The sequence below is a fragment of the Bubalus bubalis genome, chromosome 3, assembly GCF_019923935.1.
Source record: "Bubalus bubalis isolate 160015118507 breed Murrah chromosome 3, NDDB_SH_1, whole genome shotgun sequence".
Lineage (NCBI taxonomy): Eukaryota > Metazoa > Chordata > Mammalia > Artiodactyla > Bovidae > Bubalus > Bubalus bubalis.
The window spans coordinates 68,012,848-68,038,628 of record NC_059159.1 but is presented as its reverse complement, the minus strand read 5'-3'; the positions used below and the strand labels follow the sequence as shown (position 1 = coordinate 68,038,628).

The window sequence follows — 25,781 nt, the reverse complement described above, 5'->3', positions numbered from 1 at the left end:
GTCTGTAATGCACACATCCTTTCCGAGCTGGATTCCAACGACCAGAGCCTGAAACTGCCTTGGCACTTCACTGTTTACCTGGAGTTGTGTTGGCACGGACGAGCAAGTGGAAGCCGTTCCAAGTACAAGTGAGTAAGACAGCAAGCTACCTGCTTCCTGCCATAGGGCGCCCACCAAGGATGCTGTGTTTTTGTTGCTGGAGCTTTGTGGTTCCTTGCTACCACTGCTTAAACACACACACACACACACACACACACACACACTGTGTGTTTCCCTTTTCACTTTCTTATCAAAACAGCAAGTGACCTATTACATTTATGTAGGAGTGTGGCCCATGCTGAAAATTCAAGTTTATAGGGAATAAAATAGCCTTTTCATATACTGGATTGGGCCCTGCAACAGAAAAGGGACATTGGTGAAAAGTAAAACTGGTGAAATCTGAATAAAGTCTGTAGTTGAGATTCATTTGTACTGATACTAATTGTGTACTCTGTGCTCTGTGCTAAGTCGCTTCAGTCGCGTCTGACTCTCTGTGGCGGCATGGACTGCAGCTCTGCCCGGCTCCTCTGTCATGGGATTCTCCAGGCAAGAACACTGGAGTAGGTTGCCATGCCCTCCTCCAGGGGATCTTCCCAACTCAGGGATGGAACCTACGTCTCTGAACATCTCCAGCTTTGGCAGGTAATGCTTAAACACTGGTGCCTCCTGGGAAGCCCACCAGTACTAATTACTGGGTTTAAATGTGCCGTGGTTAACGTCACAAACATATGATGCTAACATTAGGAGCGGATGAAAGATGTACGTCAGCCTTCTGTACCTTCTTTGGCAAATATTCTGTACATTTAAAATCATTCCAAAATAAAGTAATAAACAAAAGCACCCCACTTAGAGGGAAAAGAAAAACATGAGTGAAAACTTTGAATTTCTTTCAGAGATGAAATGGGTCCACAGATATGTTCTGCACATTTAGAATTTTTACCTACCATTAATACCAGGTCGCTATTATGAATATAGAGCTAGACAATGGTCTTTCCTTTTCATCACTTCATTTCAATTAAGCTACGTTGCAAATATTGGGTTTTCCACGTTATTGAAAAACCCAAACAAACTTCTTGGCCGACCGTGGCCTCGCCCCCTGCATTAAATGTCCAGGCATGACTCTTACTCCCCTCTGCTTGGGAAGTGGGTGTTTTCCAGTGTGGTTTACACCCACACCCTGTCATTTGTTGGTTTCCCTTCCCTCTGCCTTCCTCCCATCCTGACTCTTCATCCTTGCTGTATGTCACCCCTTCACTGAATAAATGTCACTAAATGTAACTGGTCCTAGAACTACTTTGCCACCTTCTACTTTTCCTAAACCTAAACATGACCTTTCTTGGTTTGCTGTTCTAAAGCTTTGGGGAAAGAAATTTGCCATTATATTAAAAAAAAAAATCTGACATTCTCCATGTCTGATTGTATAGACCAAGAATGATGATCTCAAATGTCTCTAGGGCCCAGGCAAACCATGCAGCAATATGAGACAGTTGAGACTAACAGATACGCTAGATAATCAGTGGGAATTTGCTGTGTGATGCAGGGAGCTCAAAGCTGGTGCTCTGTGACAACCTAGAGGGGTGGGAGGGAGGTTCTTGAGGGAGGGGACATGTGTATACCTATGGCTGATTCATGTTGATGTATGGCAGAAACTAACTCAATACTGTAAAGCAATTAACCTCCCATTAAAGATAAAGTTAAAATAACTCAAAAAAACCCACCCCAAGACAAAGAGTAATAGATACAGAAACTGGCATCGCCTACCTGGTTATAAGATGGTTCTCATTTGATTATTCTGGCAAAGTTGTATCTTTTCTACAACCTCAGGGAAATTTCAAATCTGTTTCCAAGCAAGATGCTTTTTTTCCCCCCAAGGTGCTTTATAAATGCAAGTTATTATTTAGTCAGGCAATGTGGGAAAATGTGATCAGTCGCAGTTTAGGTAGTAACGGGAAGGAATAAAAAATTATGACTCCACAGAGGGAGAAGATGGATGAGATTTTAACCCAGGTGTGAATGAACACAGCGATACTGTGAGGTCTTAGAGGATGTTCTTAGTCACTAAGGCATGACCATTTTTAGATCATTATAGAAAGATGACAGACATAACCTCAACCAAAAAAAAAAACTCGAGGAAGAAACTTACCTACTTATTGGGTAACAAATTCTTATGTCTTACAATGGGTTAGACATTGCTCTCTCTGGATTGTACCTTAAATTTCTGTGGCTGTAAATTAAGCCCCTGGTAGATAACAAAAAGAATACTAGCAGCATAATATTATTAATATCCCAGGGATGCATTAATGAAATGTTTAAGATGTACTGGAAAGAAAGTGAAAGTGTTAGTCACTCAGTTATGTCTGACTCTTTGTGACCCCATGGACTATAGTCCACTAGGCTCCTCTGTCCATAGAATTCTCCAGGCAAGAATACTGGGTTGCCATTCCTTTCTCCAAAGGATCTTTCCAACCCCAGGATAAAACCTGGGTCTCCCACATTGCAGGCAGATTCTTTACCATCTGAACTGCAAAGCCCCAAGATGCACTGGATTAAAGACCGAAGCACTCACTGACTTAAGCATCCATGGTCGGGACTACATGATGTAGAAAAAAACGTTAGGAGATGGAGTGTGTGGTGCTGGCCTTAGCGCCATCCTTCTTGCCGGTGGTATCCCAGGTCTATAGGGAACGACATATCTTCGGGCCTCTCAGCAAAACAAGCAGCACACAGGTGACTCCCTGAAGGAGTTTCCCCAGGGAGCCTGGACTCACCCCAGGACACTCCCCCACCTCCCCTCCTCCCCACCCCTCCTTGCCACATGCAGGCCTCCCCTGTTTTCAGAGCTCTGCTAAGTCACAGACGCTAAGCAGGCAGAGACACGTTCTCCCCACACCACAAAGCCAAGGACAACGATGGGAAGGCTCCTCCATGAGGCGAGACAGTCCACACCTGGCTTCCGAAAGCCCAGAGCCTTGGAATGGCGAGAACATCCTGCCCAGTCCCCTGCCATGAGCAGATGAGACCACAGCTAAATCCACACCATTCCATTTGAATCCCTGCTCTAGCATGCTCTTTCCTAAGGGAACAAACAGGGCTGAATGGAACTGAACCTATCACAAGAGTCCTTTACATGCCCAAAGGTACATGCTTTGGATTTGCCAACAGAGGCTTTCCAGCTGTTTCCATTTTAGATCACGAAATAAAATTAAAAAGCAGCACTCGGAGGTGGGAAGCTTAGTCCTTATTTAAGGAGCCAATGGGGCTTCCCTGGTGACTCAGCTGGTAAAGAACCCACCTGGCAATGTGGGAGACACAAGAGAGGCTGGTTCAATGCCTTAGTCAGGAAGACCCCCTGGAGAAGGAAATGACAACCCACTCTAGTATTCTTGCCTGGGAAATCCCATGGACAGAGAAGCCTGGCAGGCTACAGTCTAGACGGTCGCAAGAAGTTGGACACGACTGAACAACCAAACCGCCACTAAGGAACCAATGAGGTTCCACACATGCCTCTGTGCTGGGTATTCTGGAAAAGTCTGTCCTTGTGATTCTGCCTGGCATACCTGGTTAGGAAAGCTGCCAAGCCCCTGGACACCTTATCCTTGCTCTGACAAATAGCAATCAGGCTGTGTGAGGAGGAGGGAGGGATTTTATCGTGGACATTTTGGCACGTTTATGTACACAGCAGCACCAGAGACATTTTCATTCTCTGCCAGCTCTTATGGCAGTTTCACAAATCTCAAATCAAAATATTTTCCAGGTGTGCTAAAAAAAATCAATTTTCAGAGTCAACAGTGGCCAAGGGCACCAGGGGTGAGCTCACTGCCCTTCCCCAGCAGCTCCTAAAGAGGCTGAACAGACGCTTATCAGAGATGGTTTCAGCCGACCTTTACTGACTGCTGGGCAGGGGAGCAGAGGGCTTCAGCAGCCCCCATCCCACCCCCGCTGGGGACGGCGAGGGGGGGTGATAAATTCTTTGTTTTTCACGGGGGGCTGGAGAGCCGGGCGCCTCACCTCACCCCAGGCCGCAGGCGGGGGCTCCACCGGAGGGTAGTACTTGGGCACGTCCCAGGCCACGGCTGCCATGAACCACTTGAAGTCCTTGCACTTGAGCTGTCTGCGGAGCTCCTTCTGCGCCGAGAGGTCCCCGGTGGACAGGTGCCGGTACTCTGGGCGCCGCTGGTAAATGTACTCGGCGAACTCGTCCATCCAGGTCTCTGCCACCCGCTTCAGGTTCTGCACAGGACAGAAGAGCGTCAGTGATTGGCCCGTGTCTGCCACGGTGCATCTCAGTTGCCCTCGAAATGGAAAAAAAAAAAAAAAAAGGAATTAGACAACCTCAGGCAGCTCTGGTGGTGAGTTTTCCTCACTGCCAGAGGTGTGAGACAGTTAGCCTGAGGCCACGCATGCATTTCTGCTTCTGGCATGGGGTTTGACCGCCAATTAGCCCAAATAAATGAGACACAGACAGTGAAACACCCCGCGGACAAGCTGATCAGCGTTCTCATTCCTGCTGTTACTGCCCAATGATGAATTCTTTGTTTTTCACCCAGAATTGTAGGAGTTGGAGCTGGAGGTAACAATGTTGCTCTTAGGCATCTGATTGCTTAAACTGGTTCAGGGATCAATGAGGGATCTTGGCAAGAGTGAGGAGGAACCAGCTGTTGTTTTCCCAGTCACAGTGAGAGAGCCCAGCAGGACTGAAACAAAGACCTTGTGTTCTGATGGTATTTTGTGCCACATGGAAGCCCAGGGAAACTAGTAATTCACGGCACAGTGAAGTTGGCTAAGGAGGCACCAAGGGGCCTCTGCAGGTGGAGCCATGGGGGCAGAGAGCAGGGAGGCTGGCCCCTTAGAGGAAGGAGCATGGAGGCTCAGGGTAGGAGGCTTGGCGTGTTTGCCAGTTTTGAGGTTCAACAGGTAACTTCTATGCTCTGGGTCTCAGATTCCTCGCCTGAAAAAGGGACATAGAGTCATCTGTCCCTCCATCATGGGAGTGCTTTCAGGATTAAGTAACATCTGGGTTTCAGTATTCTCCCCTGGGAAATCCCATGGACAGAGGAGCCTGGTGGGCTGCAGTCCATGGGCTCACAAAAGAGTCTGAGTGAGTAACACTTTCACTTTTCACTTGCCTTATTTTAAACACCCAACTGGTGTGAATATTGACTCTTTCCAGCTTCTCATTTGCACTGAGAAGATAAAATGAGCAGAAAGGCTGGGAACTCCACCAAGAGCCAGAGACAAGTAACTAGGAATGTTTAGGAAAATTGTTTATCTTAAAAATTGCTACACTGTCCTAAATGAGATTGTTTCTAATGGAATTGTACCCCTTTTTTTTGTTTGTTTTCTCAGTATGCACACCTCCAGCCTCCCTGGAGGGCCTCTCCCATCTGACCTCGCTCCCAACACTTGCCACCGCATCCTCCTTGGTCTCTTGGTTAGCATGGGTAGGGCTCAGTTAGTCAGCAAGAGACAGAGAAGACATGATGCTGTAAAGACTACTCTGATTTCTTTTTTTTTTAAGTTTTTTTTTTTTTTAGATGGACCATTTTTAAGTCTTTATTGAATTTGTTACAATATTACTTGTTTTACGTTTTTTGTTCGTGAGGCATGTGGGCTCTTAACTCCATGAAAAAAGTCACTGTAGTTGCTCAGTCTTGTCTGCTCTTTGCCACCCCACGGACTAGGTAGCCCAGCAGGCTCTTCTGTCCATGGGATTCTCCAGGCAAGAAAACTGAAGTGGGTAGCCATTCCCTTCTGCAGGGGATCTTCCTGACCCAGGGATTGAACCAGGATCTCCAGCGTTGCACGCAGATTCTTTATCACTGAGCCACCAGGGAAGCCCCTTCACTCCCTGGCCAGGGATCAAACCTTCACCTCCTGCATTGAAAGGCGAAGTCTTAACCACTGGACCGCCAGGGAAGTCCCAGGACTACTTTGATTTCTTGGTTGCCTCTGTGTTCCTTTCGAAGATTCCTGGCACGGAGGGCTTAAGAATTTCTCTCTGATGGGTTATTATTTGCTATCATTGTGCTGCTTGCCACCTCATCAGCATTGCCTGGCCAAGAACATTTTCTTCTCCTCTGACTTCAGTTTACTTTGACAAATGATCAGAGTCGACATTATTTTGTAATAGTCTAACTCACTCCAGTATTCTTGCCTAGAAAATCCCATGGACAGAGGAGCCCAGCAGGCTACAGTCTATGGGGTCACAAAGTGTCAGACACGCCGGAACGACTGCACATGCATGTGCGCGCGCGCACACACACACACACGCACGCACATGTGCACACGGCCCTCACCACGGACTCTGAGCTGCCTGATTTGTGAGGAGGCTCGTGCTGTGTTCTGGGACCAGGAAGCACAGGCACACGTGATACCCAAGAATGAGTCTTCAGTGTCACCGTGCCATTTACCATTCATTCTGACAAATGTTCTGCCTGAAATGCATTCTATTTTCATTTGTCCTTGGACAAGCAATTTTTATGATTAGCAACAAAGGCTCACAGATAGGATGGAAAAAAATCAGTTGGTAATATTAAAACTTTATTTGTATTTGACTTAGATTTTTGGCTGTAGTTTCAATCTTTCTCCTAAACTTCAATTATTATGTAAAGTGAAAATATTTAATTTTTACCTACTTTGTGCTTCTCAGATAAACAAGTATGAGTAAAGGCAAGAAAATAGCAAAGAGCAGAGATGAAGAGGTAAATTACCCAGGAGTAACAAGGAAATGATTTATTCAGTGGTGCCTATGCATGTGTGCTCAGTCGTGGTCAACTGTTTGCAACCCTATAGCCTGCGGCCTGTCAGGCTCCTCTGTCCACGGGGTTTTTGCAGGCAAGAATACTGGAGTGGATTGCCATTTCCTCCTCCAGGGGATCTTCCCAACCCAGGAATCAAACCCCTCTCTCCTGCATTGCTGGTGGATTCTTTACCACTGAGCCACCTAGGAAGCCCTTATAGAAAGTGGATGCATGCCTTAGACGGAGGAGCCTGGTAGGCTGCAGTCCATGGGGTCGCTAAGAGTCGGACACGACTGAGCGACTTCACTTTCACTTTTCACTTTCATGCATTGGAGAAGGAAATGGCAACCCACTCCAGTGTTCTTGCTTGGAGAATCCCAGGGACGGGGGAGCCTGGTGGGCTGCCGTCTGTGGGGTCACACAGAGTCGGACACGACTGAAGTGACTTAGCAGCAGCAGCGGCATGCCTTAGAGATTCTGACAGCTTGCAAGAAAGATGTGTCACTAAGAAATCTGTTTGACTTGGGTAAATAAACACTTTTAGACTATAGATTCTGTGAAGTTAGGGGTAGATAGTGTTTTTGTTTTAAATTAAAAGGCCCTAGTACATGTGTGTGCTCATCTGAGCTTGCTAACTGTGGAGTTAATAAAAGACCATTTATAAAATGAACATGAGTAAACTCCTAGCTCATGCATGTATCTGTTGATAAAGGCACTGAAATAGAAACAGTAGTTTAAAAAGCACTACTGCTAAAGAGTTTGCTGCTTTGGGTTTTTGAAATAGAAATAGGAATTCTTGTGAAAACTCAAAGAGGAATTGACCAGTTAGATGCGTTCAATTGGGAATGGCTGTTAGGGTCAGGATGAATGTTTGCCAGAGACAGCAGCACGAACAGTGAAAGAGGCAGGCAATGGCAGGTTGGAAGATGGTCCGCAACCTCAGGGAGGCTGCAGGCTCACTGACCTGGGAACCAGGCAGGTTGCTTTGGCATGATCACATCCTTTTCAAATGGAAACACTTGGTTGCAGGTTAGGTTTGCTGCTTTCCCAAACACTCCAAAGAAAGCCAGAAGATCATGGACATACTCCAGGGATAAGGTCAAATCATTGAGCCCTTTTTGGTTACCTTTTCAGGAGACGGGAAAAGAGAACCAGCACAAAAATTGCAAAAACTAATTGCCAGTGTCTCTCTAGCAATGAGTGTTATATAACCATTTAGACAAACATATGAATCCTGACTGTTCTCTAATGTTTCGATGACTCATCAGACAGCCTCCACTGGAGACGCTCTGTTCTGAGTGCAGTTTCCCATCAGGAGGAAACTTTCTGAAGTGTCAACTATTGTAGTCAAGGAGCAGTCTAGAACAGTCCAGGTGACGGGTGAAATCATGTCGTTCTGAAGGCGTCATTCTGAAAATAACAAGACGCCATGTGACTCTTACACTGTCATTTTTAATTTGTAATTAGTTTTGGGGAAAAGATTGGACCTTCAGCTGAGGAATATTTTAAGCAGTTGCAAGAAGCATTTCATTGGCCTTTCATAGATTGTGGAATAAGTTCACCCACTATAGGAAATGGAATAATCACATACACATTTGAGCTCATCAGAGTATTTGCATAGAAGCACATGTATTTAGGGGCTTCCCTGGTGGTGGCACAGTGGTAAAGAATCCACCTGCCAATGCAGGAGATGCAAGAGACGGGGGTTCAATCCCTGGGTAGGGAAGATGCCCTGGAGGAGGACATGGCAACCCATGTTAGTATTCTTGCCTATGGAGAACCCCATAGACAGAGGAGCCTGGTAGACTATAGTCCATGGAGTCCCACAGAGTCAGACACAAGTGGGTGCACACACACACACCCCTACTTTCAAACACATGGAGGTGATGGAGTAGAAGCAGAGCGGTATTTCGCACTTAACACTGCTGGGAACACATGGACAGAATGGTGAAACTGACATCCCCAAATACATCTTGCCCGAGATGGTAATGAGAGAATAGGGAATCAGTGTGAGTGGGCCCATCTGTCCTGAGGTTACATAAGCATAGGTGATGCTGCTAAGATGCTCATGTGTGGGTATGAGAGCTGGACTGTGAAGAAAGCTGAGCACCAAAGAATTGAAGCTTTTGAACTGTGGTGTTGGAGAAGATTCTTGAGAGTCCCTTGGATAGCAGGGAGATCCAACCAGTCCATCCTAAAGGAAATCAGTTCTGAATATTAATTGGAAGGACTGATGCTAAAGCTGAAACTCCAATATTTGGCCACCTGATGCAAAGAAGTGACTCATTTGAAAAGACCCTGATGCTATTGAAAGATTGAAGATGGGAGGAGAAGGTGACGACAGAGGATGAGATGGTTGGATGGCATCACCAACTCAATGGACATGAGTTTGAGTAAACTCCAGGAGTTGGTGATGGACAGGGAGGCCTGGCATCCTGCAGTCCATGGGAACATGACTGAGCAACTGAACTGAACTGAACTGGATATCAGAAGATTCAAGGATTGGGATCAGGAAATCAGTTCCTGAAAATATCTAACTATCTAAAGACATGTCCTGCCAGTTTCCCTGGAGCACAGAGTGCCTCACTCTTCATCCTGAATTCCCTTCAGGAAGTGTCAAAAATCAGCAGCTACGGCAGCATAGGCAGATGGCAAATATCCTTGTTGTTCGTCACTAGCAAATACTCTTGGCAAGTACCAATTTTTAGTTGACAGGAAAAATAAAGTTATTTTGGAAATAGAAAAAAAAATTAGTTATGAACAGGAAGAAGGAGGACAGTATGGACACTGGGTGATCTATGCATGCCATCATTCTTTCCCAAACTATCAGGAGTTGGATATAAAGGTTGCTTATATATGTGGGGCCACAATGATGTTGGGAAAGATTGAGGGCAGGAGGAGAAGAGGGCAACAGAGGTTGAGATGGTTGGATGGCATCACAGACTCGATGGATATGAGCCTGAGCAAATTCCGGGAGATAGTGAAGGACCGGGAAACCTGGTGTGCTGCAGTCCCTGGGGTTGCAGAGTCAGACTGAACAACAGCAGGGTGTTAGGTGGGATTCCTGGTTTTTGAGATGTAAGTGAAATTGCGTTAATGTATTCCTGTCTTAGAAATTTGCATGGCTTCCCAGGTAAGCCAGTTTACACGTTCGTCCTTCACTTGGATGTCCTGTCTGGGATCCCTCCTTCCTTTCCTGGTGGCGTCCTGCCCAGGCTTGCTCTCTGCCCTGGCCATGCGAGCTTCGTGGGTCACACATGCACTGTTCCTTGCCTCTCAGACATGTATCTGAGAGAGAGCGGTTCTAGACTTGGGAGATGTGAGGGAGAGGCAGACACGTAGCTGCCGGTAGTAGGTTGGAAGCTTGGGCTTGTTTCATATTCTTTTTATTGTTTTAAAAAATACACACATTTGTTTATTTGGCTGGAATTGGTCTTAGTTGCTGCATGTGGGATCTAGTTCCCTGACCAGAGGTTGAACCCAGTCCCCCTTCATTGGGAGCGTGGAGTCTTAGCCACTGGGCCACCAGGGAAGTCCCTTCCTCCATATGCTTTAGCTCCTATAGAGAATTTCGTCCTGGACAAGATTTCCTCCCTGTCCTGTGCCCTCCTGCCATGTGCTGTTTTCAAAACTTCCCTCATGTCTCCTTTGCAGACAGAATATGGCATTTCTTCCCACTTTTATTACTGAGCACGGCAGCTTTCTCACTGTCTGTCTTTGTCTATTCTGGCCTGATGCTGAGGTTTCCCTTTCCAGAACCAACACATCCTTTCTAGGTGTTTTGTCTAACAAAGGTCCTTCCCCCACAAGAAGTCACACAGCCAGCTCTTGAATTACGCCCCCCTTACTTTTGGTTGTGTAAAGAGTTGGCTGCCCATCATCAAAGACATTCCACAGCACGTCCCTAACTGTCCTCCCCAGTTTTATTCTCCTGCCTGGAACTCTGCTCAGGAGAGCTGCTCTGGCCCTTGCCCCTGTCTTTATTAAACAAGGAGGCCCCTGTCCAGAGGTGGCTCTGATGCCTCAGTGGTCTGTGTGAGCCAACTGAAATGTGGCCTGTAAACGCCTCCGGTTTACAGAATCAACGCGGAATCAACGCGTGCGCACCGCGAACAACCAACCAGCTTTCAGCTATCACCCATCAGATTCCTCCTCTGCTTCCGCTGCTTCTCTGCCCCGTTTAAGTCTTTCCCCAGCTCCTGTGGGTGGACCCCTCCTAACCCCTTCCCATCTGGCGCTGCTTGATTGGAACTGATTTTTGTTCAGCTAAACTCTTAAAATGTGTTAATTCTTTGGCTATGCTGGGTCTTTGTTGCTGCGTGGACTTTTCCCTAGTTGCAGTGCACAGGCCTCTCATTGCAGTGGGTTCTCTTGCTGCGGAAGACAGGCCGTGGGGCACACGGGTTCAGTAGCTGCGGCTCCCGGCCCCGAGAGCACAGGTTCAGTGGTTGTGGCTCCTGGGCTTATTTGCTTCTCTGCGTGTGAAATCTTCCTGGATCAGGTATCAGTCCTGTGTCTCCTGCATTGGCAGGCAGATTGTTTACCCCTGATCCACCAGGGAAGCCCTCAGATAAACTCTTAAACATTTTAATTTATCTCAGTTTCTCTCTTTACACACAGAAACTGCTAATACTAAAAAATGTGTCCGGAATTCAGATTTCACCAGGCGCTTTGTGTTTTTGTTGGCAACCTTCCTCCCAATACTCATAATCTGCATATACTGTGTACTCTGTGAATGTTTTTAAGTTGATTATGTGATGGTGTCTGCAGAGTCTGGCATGTCTTGATGCTGTTGCCGGTACAGAGTGAATGCTTTGCTTCTGTGGAAGTTATTCTGGAGAGACTCCGAGTTCTCTGCAAGAGAAGCCTGTGATCACACAGCGGTGATCTGAATGTGTTTCCCAGTCCCACTGCTTTTCTGATGGGGGTCGGGGTGGGGTCCTGCTGGCCCTCTGTCAGTGGCTTCAGATAGCAGCAGTGGGCTAGGAGGGTCCCCTGGAGAAGGGAACAGCTACCCACTCCATGAAAACCTTGGGACCCACCTTGAGTGGGTGAGCCCCCTCCCCCATTGCCCCCTTGTCCACAGCACAGTCGGAGCTGGGGTGGAGCCCAACCCTGAGGTCCAGAGACAGAGACCTCCACCTACTTACTTTTCAGACTCTAGTTAACCAACAAGTTAATTCAGCTTAGCCCTGTGGCGCCCTCACCTCTCGCTGCCAATTAGCACTGCCATTATCTGAAAGTGAAAGTCGCTCAGCCGTGTCCCATGCTTTGTGGCCCCGTGGTCTGTAGTCTGCCAGGCTCCTCTGTCCATGGATTCTCCAGACCAGAATACTGGAGTGGGCTGCCGTTTCCTTCTCATACTTGTTTAATGACGTGTGAAATAAAAGCTGTTATTTTGAGCACCTTCTGTGCATACGACATTGAGAGTCTGCACGTTTTTTATGTCACCCCAATGGTTCCTTGTGTAACAACACGCCCCCCTATTCAACACAAAGTCCTGTTCATCTCTTCCTTCTCTGTGTTGCTCAAATATTTATTTTTTAAAATATTTATTTGGTTACACTAGGTCTTTTGGGACTCTGATGGCTCAGATGGTAAAAAAATCTGCCTGCAATGCAGGAGACCCAGGTTTGATCCCTGGGTTGGGAAGATCCCCTGGAGAAGGGAATGGCAACCCACTCCAGTATTCTTGCCTGGGGAATCCTTTGGAGTCCATGGGATCACAAGGTGTTGGACACGACTGAGAGAAAAACACTTTTCACTTTCAATGGGCCTTTAGTTGTGGCATGTAGGTTCTAGTTCCCTGACCAAGGGTCAAACCTGGGCCCCCTGCATTGGGAACATGGGGTTTTAGCCACTGGACCGCCAGGGAGGTCCCTGTTCAGATATTTATTAACTCACTTAACACAGTCAGCCCTGTATTAGAGGTCTTGAGAATTCAAGTCTTGTTTTTGGTGTGCTCTCCAGGACTACATCTTTCCTTAATTCTAATGCTCATCAGGTCTTGGAATTGATATTTTCACAGGAACACTTAATCACGTTGCAATCTCAGTTCGTAAGAACGGATTTCAGCTTTGACTGATCATTTTAATTGTGAAGCATGAGGAAAGTAGATATTTCTGTTACACCTGCTGCTTCACCAAATGCCATAAGTCTATCCACTAATTATTATTATTATTATTTTTTGCCAGCAACAGTTTAGACCCTATGGCTCCCTCATCCTGAAAACTTGATCCCTATTCAGTTTCTGAACATACTGTGTGGGGGCTGATTATTTCCCTGGCTGAGAAGCTGTCCCACACATGTGAGTTACCTGGGCCACCTCACTGCAGCTGCTTGTTTCTTTACGGCGGGTGCAACCCTGTGTGCCCACTGGTGGGAGCCCCGCTGCACAGGCTGTGCTAGTGTCCATATTAATCTATTGCATTATGGCGGGTTTCTCTATCACTGGTTATTTTTCCCAGAAGCTGCCGGGTAGCCAGCAAAGCCAGCCTCGCCCAGAGTTTATTTGTCACAGTCACTCCTCCAGCAAGGAACCACATCACTCTCCCAGAACGTTAAAAATTCTGCTTAGATTTAAAGGCATTTTTTTCCTCCCCTTTGAAGCCTAAGAACACTTCAGTAGCTTCCGCGTCCCACCCCAAAACCCTCTGATCATTGATGGTGTGATAAATGTCATCACGGCTGCAGCTCAGAAGAGGATCTCTTTACAAAAGCCTCAACTCACTACAATTATTTAGCCCAGCGCTATTTTTCCTCTGATCTAAAGACTTCTTTGAAGTCGGTGGGACGCCTCCAGCATAAGGAGAGGATGGTTAATCCAGTCCTCAAAAAGAGACTTTTCCGACAGGCAGTTTCCTCTCTTTTCTTTACTAAGCCTGCATGAGCTGTTTGCAAGTGATTGCCTTCTCTTGACTGTTTTGATATAATTTAATTATACCTCTATTGTGATTTTTGGCTGAATATTTTGGATTATATATTTCTGATAGCATTTAATATGGCCTTTAGATATAGAATAAACAACTCTCCAAATTGTTTAGCTGCCTACCTTATTAAAAATGCATGTAAACCTAATTGAAAATAGTTTTATTGAGGAATAATTGATAGGCAATAAATTACTCATATTTTACATTTTATTATTGTTTTTTAAATTATTTATTTATTTATTGGCTGTGCTGGGTCTCTGTTGCTATGTGGACTTTTCTCTAGTCGTCTTGAGTGCTGGCTCCTCTCTGGTTGCAGTGCATGGGTTTCTCATTGAGCTGGTTTCTCTTGTTGTGGCTCATGGGCTCAGCAGTTGTGTGGTACACGGACTTAGTTGCTCAGTGGAATGTGGGATCTTCCTGGACCAGGGGTCGAACCCACGTCTCTTACATTGACAAGCAAATACTTTACTGTTGAGCCACCAGAGAAGCCCTAACTTTATTATTATTTAAAAATTTATTTATTTATTTATTTTGGCCACACCAGACAGGGATACTAGTTCCCTGACCAGGGATTGAACCCATGCCGCCTGCAGTGGAAGCATGGGGTCTTAACCACTGAGCCTCCAGGGACATCCCAGCTACTCATATTTAAAGTGTACAGTTGACATGTGTGTTCCTGAAACCATCATTGCAAGCAAGATAATGAATATACCTATCACCTTCAATCATTTCCATATGTCACTTTAAAATCTCCCCATCTCCTTTCCTAGGTGCTTCTTCCATCCCCAGGCAACCACTGATCTATTTGAAAATTTTAAATTAAGCCTTCATATCTGTAAAACAGTTTTAGGTTCACAGCAAATTTGGGGGGCAGGGACAAAGATTTCCCACTTATCCCTGCCCCCCTCCCATGCACAGCCTCCCCCACTATCCACACTCCCACAGAGTGTTTGTGTGTTACAGTGACACCCGATAATCATGCAAAGTCCACAGCTTACATTATGGTGTTGTACACTGATCTACTTTTTGTCACCATAATTTAGTTTGCATTGTCTACACTTTTAAATATAATGATAAAATATGTGCTCTTTTTGTCTGGCTTCTTTCACTATGTGTAATTATTTTGAGATTTACCCACATAATTGCATGTACTGCTTTTTATTACATTTCATAGAGTATGTATGGCTAGACCAAAATTTGTTTACTCATTTATGTACTAATGGACAACATAGAAATGCAAAAGATCAGAAGAGACTGCATGAATAATTATTGTTGTTCAGTTGCTAAATCATGTCTGACTCTTTCTGACCCCATGGACTGCAGCACACCAGGCTTCCCTGTCCCATATATGAATAATTATATACCAACAAGTTGGATAACCTAGAATAAATATACAAGTTTCTAGAAATGTAGAATCTACAAAGACTGAATCATGATGAAATAGAAAATATGAAGACTGATTACTAATAAGGAGATTGAGTCAGTAATCAAAAACATTCCAACAAGCAAGACATTCCAATAGCCAGGGCCAGTGGCTTCACTGGTGAATTGCACCAAATATTCAAAAAATAATTGGTACCGATTATTCTGAAGTTTACTCCAAAATAGCAGAGAAGGGAACTCCTCCAAACTCATTTTACAAGGCCAGCATTACCCTGATACCAAAACCAGATAAGGAAGCCACAGGAAAAGAAAATTACAGGCCAATATCCCTGATGAACATAGATGCAAAATTCCTCAACAGAATATCAGCAAACCAAATTCAGCAATACATTGAAAGGATCGTATACTGTGATCAAATGGGATCTATTCTAGGAGTGCAGGGATGATTCAGCATTTGCAGATCAGTCAGTTTGATACACCACATAGCAAAATAAAGAATAAAAATCTTATGATCATCTCAATAGATGCAGAAAAAACATGTGATAAATTTAACATCCATTTATAACATTAGATCAGTGCCAAAGTAATTGAGGTTAGTGCAAAAGTCAACCACGATTACTTTTGAACCTCAATTACTTTTGTACCAACTGCAGTTACTTTTGCACCAACCACAATTACTATTACTTTTCCACCAATATAAACCCTGAAGACTCAGTAAAAAACTGTTAGAACTAATAAAAAAATTCAGTAAAGTTGCAGGATACAGAATCAATATACAAAAATCTGTTGCATTTATATATACTAGTAATGACCTATCAGAAAGAGAAATTTAAATAGAATCTCATTTACGATTGCAACAAAAGAATACAACACCTAGGAATAAATTAAACCAAGAAGATGAAAGACCTGTATTTTGAAAACTGTAAGATATTAACAAAAGGAAACGAAGATGACACAAATAAATGGACAAATATTCCATGCTCTTGATTGGAAGAATTTAACAGGCATACTTCTAAAATATTGCAGGTTTGGCTCCAGACCACCATGGGAAAGCAATGATCACAATGAAATAAGTCACATGAATTTTTGGTTTCCCAGTACATATAAAAGTTATGTTTATACTATACTATAGTATATTATTTAAATTATCCTATAGTTTATTAACTGTATAATATATACCTTAAGTAAAAAATTTTATTGCTAAAAGTTACTAGCCATTTTCTGAGACTTCAGAGAGTCATAGACTTTTGCTGGAGGAAGGTCTTGCCTCGCCGCTGGTGGCTGCTGACCGGTCAGGATGGTGGTTGCTGAGGGTTAAGAGTGGCTATGGCAATTTCTTAGGCTAAGAGCACAGTGAAGTTTGCCAGGTTGATTGACTTTCCTTTCACAAATGATTTCTCTGTGGCATGCAGTGCTGTTGGACAGCATTGGTAAAACTTCACCTCAGAACTTTAAAATTGGAGTCAATCTTCTCAAAACCTGCCACTACTTTATCAACGGAGTTTATGTCATTTTATAAACCCTTGGTTGTCATTTCCCACGTGGTGCTAGTGGTAAAAAACTTGTCTGCCAGTGCAGGAGACATAAGGGATGTGGGTTTGATCCCTGGGTCCAGAAAATCCCCTAGAGAAGGAAATGGCAACCCACTTGAGTATATTCTTGCCTGGAAAATTCCATGGACAGAGGAGCCTGGTGGGTTACAGTCCATGGGTTTGCAAAGAGTCAAACCTGACTGAAGCTGACTTAGTATGCACAGCATGCGTTGGCGGGAGGACTCGGTTTCCTCTCTGGGGCCTCTCTACAGGGCTGCTTGAGTTTCCTTGTCCTGACAGGGCAGCCAGATTTCCCCCAAACCACCCATCCAAGAGAGCAAGGTGAAAACTAAAATAAGTGCCTTTTATGACCTAGCTGCGGAATCTTCCCAGGTGCGCAGGGGTCAAGAATCCCCCTGCCAATGCAGGAGGTGCAAGAGATGCGGGTTCAATCCCTGGGTCGGGAAGATCCCCCGGAGTGGGAAGTGGTAACCCACTCCAGTATTCTTGGCTGGAGAATCCCATGGACAGAGGAGCCTGGTGGGCTACAGTCCCTGGAGTCACAGAAGAGTCAAACACGATTGACTGAGGACACTTGGAAGCAAAAAATAGGTGACAGGACAAAAAAGTATGCTTTCTGCTTTGCTTTATTTTTTTCATCCCTTAAGACCATATTAGGCTAAGATTGAGGGTCAGAATATGATGGTGTTATTATTTTTTTTTATTTTTTAATTGAAAGATAATTGCTTTATAGAATTTTGTGGTTTTCTGTCATACATCAACAAGAATCAGTCATAGGTACACCCATGTTCGATGAAGTTATTTTTCATGACTTGGTATGAAAATTGTTTTTTTTTTTTTTAATTTTATTTTATTTTTGAAGGGAGTCCAAAAGAAACAGATGTTTCTGTGTCCCAGTGAGGAACCACAGTGTGTATGGCCACAGCCAGATGATGGCCATGCTGTCCAGGTCTCTCCAGCATCCAAACAAGTTCTTTGAGCACTGAAGTGCTGGTTTCTCTAGATAAGCACCACTAGCTGGAGGTTGATGCTCTTACTGTGAATGATGGTGCTGGCGTGGCTTCCCCAGTGACTTCACAGGCAGGGGACAGAGGCAGGTGGGGTACAAGGCTTGGGGCCAATCTGGAGGGATGCAGAGTGGACCACTTTTGTCCATATATGTGAGCATGCAGAGGAAGCCTTTGGGGATTACTAGAGAATGGCACCCCACTCCAGTACTCTTGCCTGGAAAATCCCATGGATGGAGGACCCTGGTGGGCTGCAGTCCATGGGGTCACTAGGAGTTGGACACGACTGAGCGACTTCCCTTTCACTTTTCACTTTCATGCATTGGAGAAGGAAATGGCAGCCCACTCCAGTGTTCTTGCCTGGAGAATCCCAGGGACGGGGGAGCCTGGTGGCTGCCGTCTATGGGGTCACAGAGTCGACATGGCTGAAGTGACTTAGCAGCAGCAGCAGAGACACCTGAAAATGGTTGGAAGGGCATTCATCTGGCAATCAAGTCAAATGGTATCCCACTCTATCACAAAGGGAGTGCAAAGGGCAGTGTGATCTCATTTGTGGATGATGACTGTTAATGCACACACACATACTTATATATAAATCACAACCAGCATTTTCTAACCATCAGTCAAGGAGAGTATCAAGTGTCTTGTTCCCCCACAGTAAGCATTCCAACAAACTGCGGTTAAACTAAATGGTGCTAAACCGTTGTTCCATCTGATATTAGAAGACCCTGTTTCATTTTCCGTACTACTTTCAAAAAAAGCAAAAAAAATCCTTTTAATAGCTCACACAGTGTTCTTAGGTTGAAAACGATATCATTTCAAAGTTTAGGCAACCTATGAAATCTTATTTTTATAAACTGTTTTCAAAATTAGAACACTAAGGGCATTCAGACACCACAAAGCCGCCCATCGGTTTGTGACCATTTCTCAATGTACAGACTAGCAAGTGGAATTGTTTTTTCCACCTCAAATGACATCACAAAGTAGATGTGAGCCTTCCCTGGTGGTCTGGTGGTTGGGAAGCGGTCCTCCAATGCAGCGGGTGCAGGTTTGATCCCTGGTCAGGGGACTGAGGTCCCACGTGCCTTGTGGCCAAAAAACCACAGTCGTGGGCTGGAGGCAGTGTTGTGACAAATTAATTCATTGGATGTAAAAAAATGGTCCACATTTAAAAAAGAATCTTTGAAAAAAAGGAGATATGCTTGGGCTGGAATTTCAGTCAGAGATGAGATTCTTGCCATGAACTAATAAACTATGGGAAACAAGGGAGATTAGAATGGAAAGGACACAGCAGAGACCTCCAGCAGAGTGTCACTTTGCGTTTACACATCTCAGGGTAAGAAGTTAATTTCTCCCAGTGAATCCCTCCCAGCCACGTGCTCCTGTGGCTTTATTGTCCAACTGAGGTCCCAAAAGGCAGAATCCGAGAGCACCAGTGCTGCTCCCTCTTGCGAGAGTTGCCATTTTTTTGGTGGGGGGGAAGTTATGCAGATTGTGGTATGCTGAAATATTTTAATGTGCTTAAGTTTCGGCAGCTTAATTTTCTAGCAGCAGGGACCTATTTGTCTAGACAAGCTTTCTCCTTTCTGAAGCTCCAGTGGAGTTGTGAATGCAGGAAAATGTTCAGTTCTAATGGGGATAATGATGAAAATGCAATTATAAATTCCCCAGCCCACAGACAGGGCTTGCCATGTTTGTTTCTCAAGTGCTTTGTTTTAAAAGAAACGTAAATGAATGCTATCTAACAAAAGGGTGCCAAGGTGCTCTAGGTAGAAGAAAGAGAAACCAAAAGCTGAGTGGGTAAGTTTGCATTGGAAAGTAAAAATAATCCCCAACTTAATTTTATTAAAAATGACAAGATAAAAAATGATTAATCCTGATGGCCAATTATCATGTAAATATTCAGGATCCCTTCTTAAAGATTATGCATGCATGCTCAGTCACTGAGCCATGTCAGACTCTTTGCAACCCATGGATTTCAGTCTGCCAGGCTCCTCTGTTATGGGATTTCTCAGCAAGAATACTGGAGTGGGTTGTCATGCCCTCCTCCAGGGGATCTTCCTGACCCAGGGATTGAACCCAGGTCTCCTGTGTCTTCTGCATTGACAGGCTAATTCTTAACCACTGAACCACCTGTCTCTAAAAAATCTTCCAATAGGGTGAACAAAAAACTGATGTGAAATGTTGGGTCTCACTCACTAGATAGACCAAGAAATCCTATATTGTCTCTAAAGCTTAGAAATTGCTTGTCTTAACTACAGCCTGTGTTTTACATCCGTGAAAATAGTAGATAATTGATTCACAAGTCAGCTGAGTGGGAACTTGGGGAGAAAGAACTGAGAAATATCTGGAATGATTAAACGGAGCAAAATAATGTTGGGAAGAAGATTGCATTTGTGGGAGTTTTGGGGGAAAATATGCAGAGAAAATAGACAAGAAGACCAGAAAAAGTTAGTTTTGAGCAGTTTGGTGGGAAATGGCTGAGTTTTTAAGTAATATTGTCTTCACCTTGCATATTTTGTTCATGAAACTTCCAAATGGCCAGAGACTGTACCCATGAACAATTTGCTACTTCTCTCTATCTCTCTCTCTCTTTTAAAAAAATATTTATTTGGCTGCACCAGGTCTTAGTTGCAGCATTCAAACTTAGTTGTGGTATTCAGGATCTACTTCCCTGACCAGGGATTGAACCCATCCCCCTGCATTGGGAGCCTTAGCTACTGGACCACCAGGGAAGTCCCCCTCTTTCTTTTCTGGTGTCTGTGTTTGGTAAGAAAATTCTATGATTTACCTCAATATTGTTTAAATATTTTCAAGGCAAAGTGTGATTCTGCCGTTTTTCTTTTTTTGGTTTTTGTTGAAAGAATAGATAAAAACATGGATACATAAAAAAAGTACTGAGACTACTAGAGTTGGAATTAGGGAGTGAGTGAGGGTCAAGTGGTAGGGAATACACTTGTGTTTCACATTTCCCCATCTCTTCTTCTTTGGTCCTTGGCAGATGGAATAGTTGTACTTTTTCTCATAAGCCTCATATGCAAAATAAGTGCTCAAAAAAGAAGCATCATTGAAGGGCTAGTACAATGCTGTGCTGGCAGAAGCTTATTTCTGGTGAAGTGTCCTTGGGTGAGGTGACATTCTATTACAAAGCAGAGGGTTGATTTAATTGAAAGGTCCAGTGCTCTTGGCTTAGGATATGGGGCAAGCTGTATGCATTCTGCCTGGCACTTGGTAGGCACATGATAAATATTTATTGAAGAATTTCTGTGGCCTGAGCCTTATTTGTGGCTGGAGATGACATTTATCTTCATAGCATGCTACGGACTCATCAAATCTTAATGATTTATTGAATCATCATTGTCATGTAATAAAGTTATGATTGATATTTAGGAAGGCTATCAGGAAAAATGATGAAATATTATTTATGAAAGATGCTTGGAATAAAAAATTCAATGTAGAGATTCCTCAAACAATTAAAAATTGAACTACTCTAGGATCCACCTATCCCACTTCTGAGTATTTATCTGAAGAATATGAAAATTCTAATTTGAAAAAATATATGCACCCTCATGTTCAACAAAGCATTATTTACAATAGCTAAGATATGGAACAACCTAAGCGCCCATCAACAAATGAAGAAATAAAACATGCAGTATATATACACAATAGAATATTACTCAGCCATAAAAAAGATGAAGTCTTGCCATTTGTAACTTCGGTGGACCGTAAGGGTATTATACTAAGTGAAATAAGTCAGATGGAGAAAGACAAATACCACATGATTCCACTTAGGTGTGGAATATAAAAGCAAACACACAAAAAGATCAAGAATAAATGAATACACGAAACTAAACCAAAACAAACATGTAGACTCAGAGAATAGAGCAGGGCCACAGAGGGGAATGGCCAAGATGACTAAAGAGGACCAACTATATGGTGATCGATGAAAACTGAATTTTTGGTGCTGAGACTGCAGTGAATACAAAAATAGAAATATAATGCTGTACACATGAAACTTACATGATGTTATATCAGTTTTACCTCAATGTAAAATAAATGTCAAGGGCTTCCCTGGTGGCTCAGTGGTAAAGAATTCACCTCCCAATGTAGAAGACACAGTTTCAATCCCTGATCTGGGAAGATTCCACATGCCTCGGAGCTACTGAGCCCACAACTTCTTGGCCTGTGCTCTAGAGCCTGGGAGCCACAACTATGAAGCCTGCACGCCCTGGAGTCTATGCTCTGCAACAGGAGAAGCCACCACAGTGAGAAGCCTGTGCACTGCGACTAGAGAGTAGCTTCCGCTCGCCGAAGCTAGAGAAAAGCCTGAGAAGCAATGAGGACCCAGTACAGCCAGTGAATAAAATTGTAAAAAATGAATAAAATTTAAAAGTTCTGTCTAAATAGGGAATATTATATTCTGAAATATGTCCGGGAAGGGAGAGGCATACATAATAACAGTAGGTAAACCGTCTTTAATTTTTGCCAAGAGTGCCGATTAGCCTTATTGCTCTTTTGGTTATACTGTAAGGAAGAATTAGAAGTAGTTACTGATTTGAGAGGAAGTGCTTCTGCAGAGAAGTCCTAACCATTTATGAAGACCGTCTTTTGGGAAGAATTCATCATCGTCTTCTGCTCTTGGGGAGGGGGAAGCCCACAATAGGTCACTGTGTCCCTGAACTTGAGGACAGTTCCAGATGGTGCATCTGGATTCCAAGGCTGGCTGCTGTTGGTGGCCAAGGCTGTAGCGTCACTGCTCATACCTGCAGGGCATCTTCATGAGAGGCCACAGATGGACAGTCATCTGGGAGAAAGGTCGCTTTGTGGGGAGTGGGGGGTCGATTTCCCATTCGTCACCATGCTGGCTGCTTTCTTGACAACTTTATTTTCTGATATCAAACTAGTCTTTTTGGTCTTGTTCATGCTTTTTCTCAACTGATACATTCTTCTGAGATAAACAAAGGAACATGTCTGCGTATGTCAGCTATTGCTCGCTGTTTCAGCTACCCTGGCGAGGCGGCTGACGCCACGGCGCACAGGAAAGCGCTCACTGATGGGCCTGGGACGGCCTTGCTCTGACACTGAAGCCCCGCTCCTCCCCTCCCCTTCCCTCTTCTTGTTGGTCAATTGCTAACTTGTGTCCGACTCTTTGAGACCCCATGGACTATACCCACCAGGCTCCTCTGTCCGTGGGATTTCCCAGGCAAGAATACTGGAGTGGGTTGCTGTTACCTTCTCCAGGGGATCTTTCCAACCCAGGGATTGAACTTGTGTCTTCTGCGTTGACAGGTGGATTCTTTACCACTGAGCCACCAGGGAAGCCACCTCAATCAATTCAAGGATCTGAGATGATCTATGGGATCAGGGGGGCTGGATGTCCCCAGGGATGTGGCACCAGGAGAAAGTCACCCCAGGAAACACATCAGAAAGTCACTCACAGCTGACAAAGGCAAGACAGCTCTGTCCACCACACAAACGAAGCATAATAACCACAGGAAATATTCACACCTCATTGAATCCTGCTAAGAAACCCTAAGTAAATATATAAAGTCAAAATATCTGTAATATCCATGTGGATCACAGTGTAGCCTATAGGATCATTAAATGGATAATTTGTTATTATAGAACATATATCACTATATATTAATAGATGAAATTATGCTAAGTATTACTTAGGAGACCTACTTTCTCTTGTGTTAAATCATAATGCCAGCCATACTGTTGTAAACCCTACACAAATGTTTATCCGTAAGTAAATGATGGAAGACACCAATTTCATTCCATTGTGAGTCTGATGGTTTTACTTAACCCTTCTGACGTTGGGATTGTCACATACAGGGTGTAGGACTGCGTGGATTTCCTGTCCCTGTTGGGGCTGCTAGTTATGAAAAATGAAGGTTTGTGCTCATCTAGTTCATTGTTTCTACTTCCAGGGCCTAGCACAGTGCCCTACTTGACAAGTTTTTTTTTTTTTAATGAAAATTTCTTTCTTTTTTTTTTATGAAAATTTATTGGTGAAGAAAATCTGCAAATATATATATATATATATATATATATATATATATATATTTTGGTGGGCTCTGAGAATTGTGGTCGGGAAGTCTGTGCACATCTCCCAGGTCTGGTTCTCCCTGAGCAGTGGTTGCTTATAAGCCAGCTTGTCTAAATCCAGCCTCAGACCCGTCCCTTTCTTTGGCCCCGGTGTCTGTGGGTATCATCATTCCTTCGTCTCGTCCCTGTGTCTGTTTTTGCACAGTGTGGTAAAGCCATGAAAATCTCTTAGGAAGTTTTCTTTAGAGATGCTTCTTACATTCAAAATGCTACCTTCTTTAGTTTTTCTCCCCTTTAATATTGACCTGCTGGTTGATCTCTCCATTTTACCCCTTCTCTTTTTATCCAGGCACTTCCTGTTCAGGAATCGAGAGTGCCTCCCTGCAGTCTGTAGGGAGAAGGCACACACCTTGGTCTGCATTCTAGGGGACCGCTGCACGTGGCTGCAGCAGCTCAGGCTCAGTTGTTCGTCACTCTCCGCGTACCTGGCCCTCTGCGCCTGCCAAGCCTGCCCATGACTCCCAGCCATTCCTGTTTGCTGTGAGCCCTGGACAGACAGTCCCCGCTCTGCTCACTGGACATTTACTCTCTGTCCCCTTTAATGTGAGTTACATTTTCAAGCGTCATAGGTCATCCTGCACAATAAATTATTATGGGGATTTGACTTTGGCTTCATAGCTCTTATCCTGAAATTTGGACAATGGTTGCCTTAAAATGCAAGATGAAATTTAAAAAGGAGAAATTATCCATCTTATGTTGATGGTAAAACACAAACAGATACAGTACCCCAATTTGGGCATCCCTTAGACACTTAGAGTGAGAGCTGCTGACTTAAAAAATAGTCACAACCTAAAAGTTGAGAGTTATGTTTTATTCTGTGGAAATTTTTAGGACTTAAGCCCAAGAGGCAGCATCTCAAGTAACTCTGAGAGAACTGCTCCAAGGAGGTGGCAAGGAGGAGACTCAGAATATATAGAAGTTTTGCAACAAAGGGCAGGTAGTCTGAATATCAAGAGATTATTGTTAATTAAAGAAACCCAGATGTCTTAAGGAATTTAGCGCTTTGCTGTATATGGGATGATGCATGAGTCTGGGCTCACTGCAATCTGTCCTTTCATACACACCTCACATCTGGGGCCAGCGTCCTGTGATTTGCACATCCTGAGCCCCTCGGTGTTCCCTGTCGGGAGTGGCAGCAGCCTGGCAGCTGTTGATGGCAGGTATTTTTCTCCTTCCTGAGTTCCCTGGAGGGCTGGGATCACTGATGAGTGTGACATCTTTATTTATAGATATGGCAAGAAGTATTCCAGTTCTCAGGGATGGTGTCTACTTTGTCTCCCACGTGGCCATGTGAACCTCTGGGACCCCCACCCACAGATGCAGGGCTGCCTGCTCTGCAAGGGGCCCCCTGGGGACGTGCCCTGGCCATGTGCTCTGCGGGGACCACATTGTGCTTGCATCAGCTGGCATGTTTAGCCGTGGAATGGTGGTTCTGCTACTATCATGTTGCCTGCCCCAAGTCCAAGGGCGTGATGGCCCCAAACACACCGTCACACTGAGGCTCTTGTAATGGGTTCTGCAGAGCATGTGGCTCATGTCACAGCCTGTCACGGGGGAGGGTCTTCTCGGAGGGTGACCACCCTCTGCCACTCAGTCACTTGGCTGTGCCATCCAGCTGCTCTCGCCTCCATGTGTAGGACAGTCGGTGCCATCCCAAGGAGGGGATGCCTGTCACCTTGGCCCTGGGGACACTTGGATCCCCCTGCAGCACTAGGGGTGGGCAGCCCTTCCCGCAGGGACTGGCTGTTTGTTCCTGGTGAGATGCTGCTACAACTGTGCTTGGAGTACTGACCCTCGACCCTGAGCCAGGGCGGGAGAGCATCTGGTTACCAGATGAAGCGGCATTGCAGGGCGTGATGTCCCAGCTTTTTGCTTTGTGTGGGAACTGACATAGGCAGGTTCTAATTTTTAATTTTGCCAAATAAGGGCATTAATGAAAATCTACTCATCTCATATTCTGTCATAAGAGGAAAAAAATGCCTAAAATTACTGCATGAGATGTTATTAAATGGAATAGAT

The 25,781-nt window shown here is 44.5% G+C and overlaps 1 protein-coding gene and 1 long non-coding RNA gene across 2 annotated transcripts in view; one reads left to right on the top strand and one right to left on the bottom strand.

The window, feature by feature from the left end:
* Positions 1–25,781, bottom strand: part of GALNTL6 (polypeptide N-acetylgalactosaminyltransferase like 6) — a 1,476,265-nt gene that overhangs the window by 69,094 nt on the left and 1,381,390 nt on the right. The window contains exon 9 of the mRNA XM_025281307.2: positions 4,048–4,269. Within this exon, the coding sequence (XP_025137092.2) occupies positions 4,048–4,269 (222 nt within the window). The remainder of the gene's footprint in view (positions 1–4,047; positions 4,270–25,781) is intronic.
* On the top strand, positions 422–24,366 carry LOC123332741. Its single transcript, XR_006549727.1, has 2 exons — positions 422–681; positions 24,052–24,366. It is a non-coding gene; the product is annotated as an uncharacterized LOC123332741 (long non-coding RNA).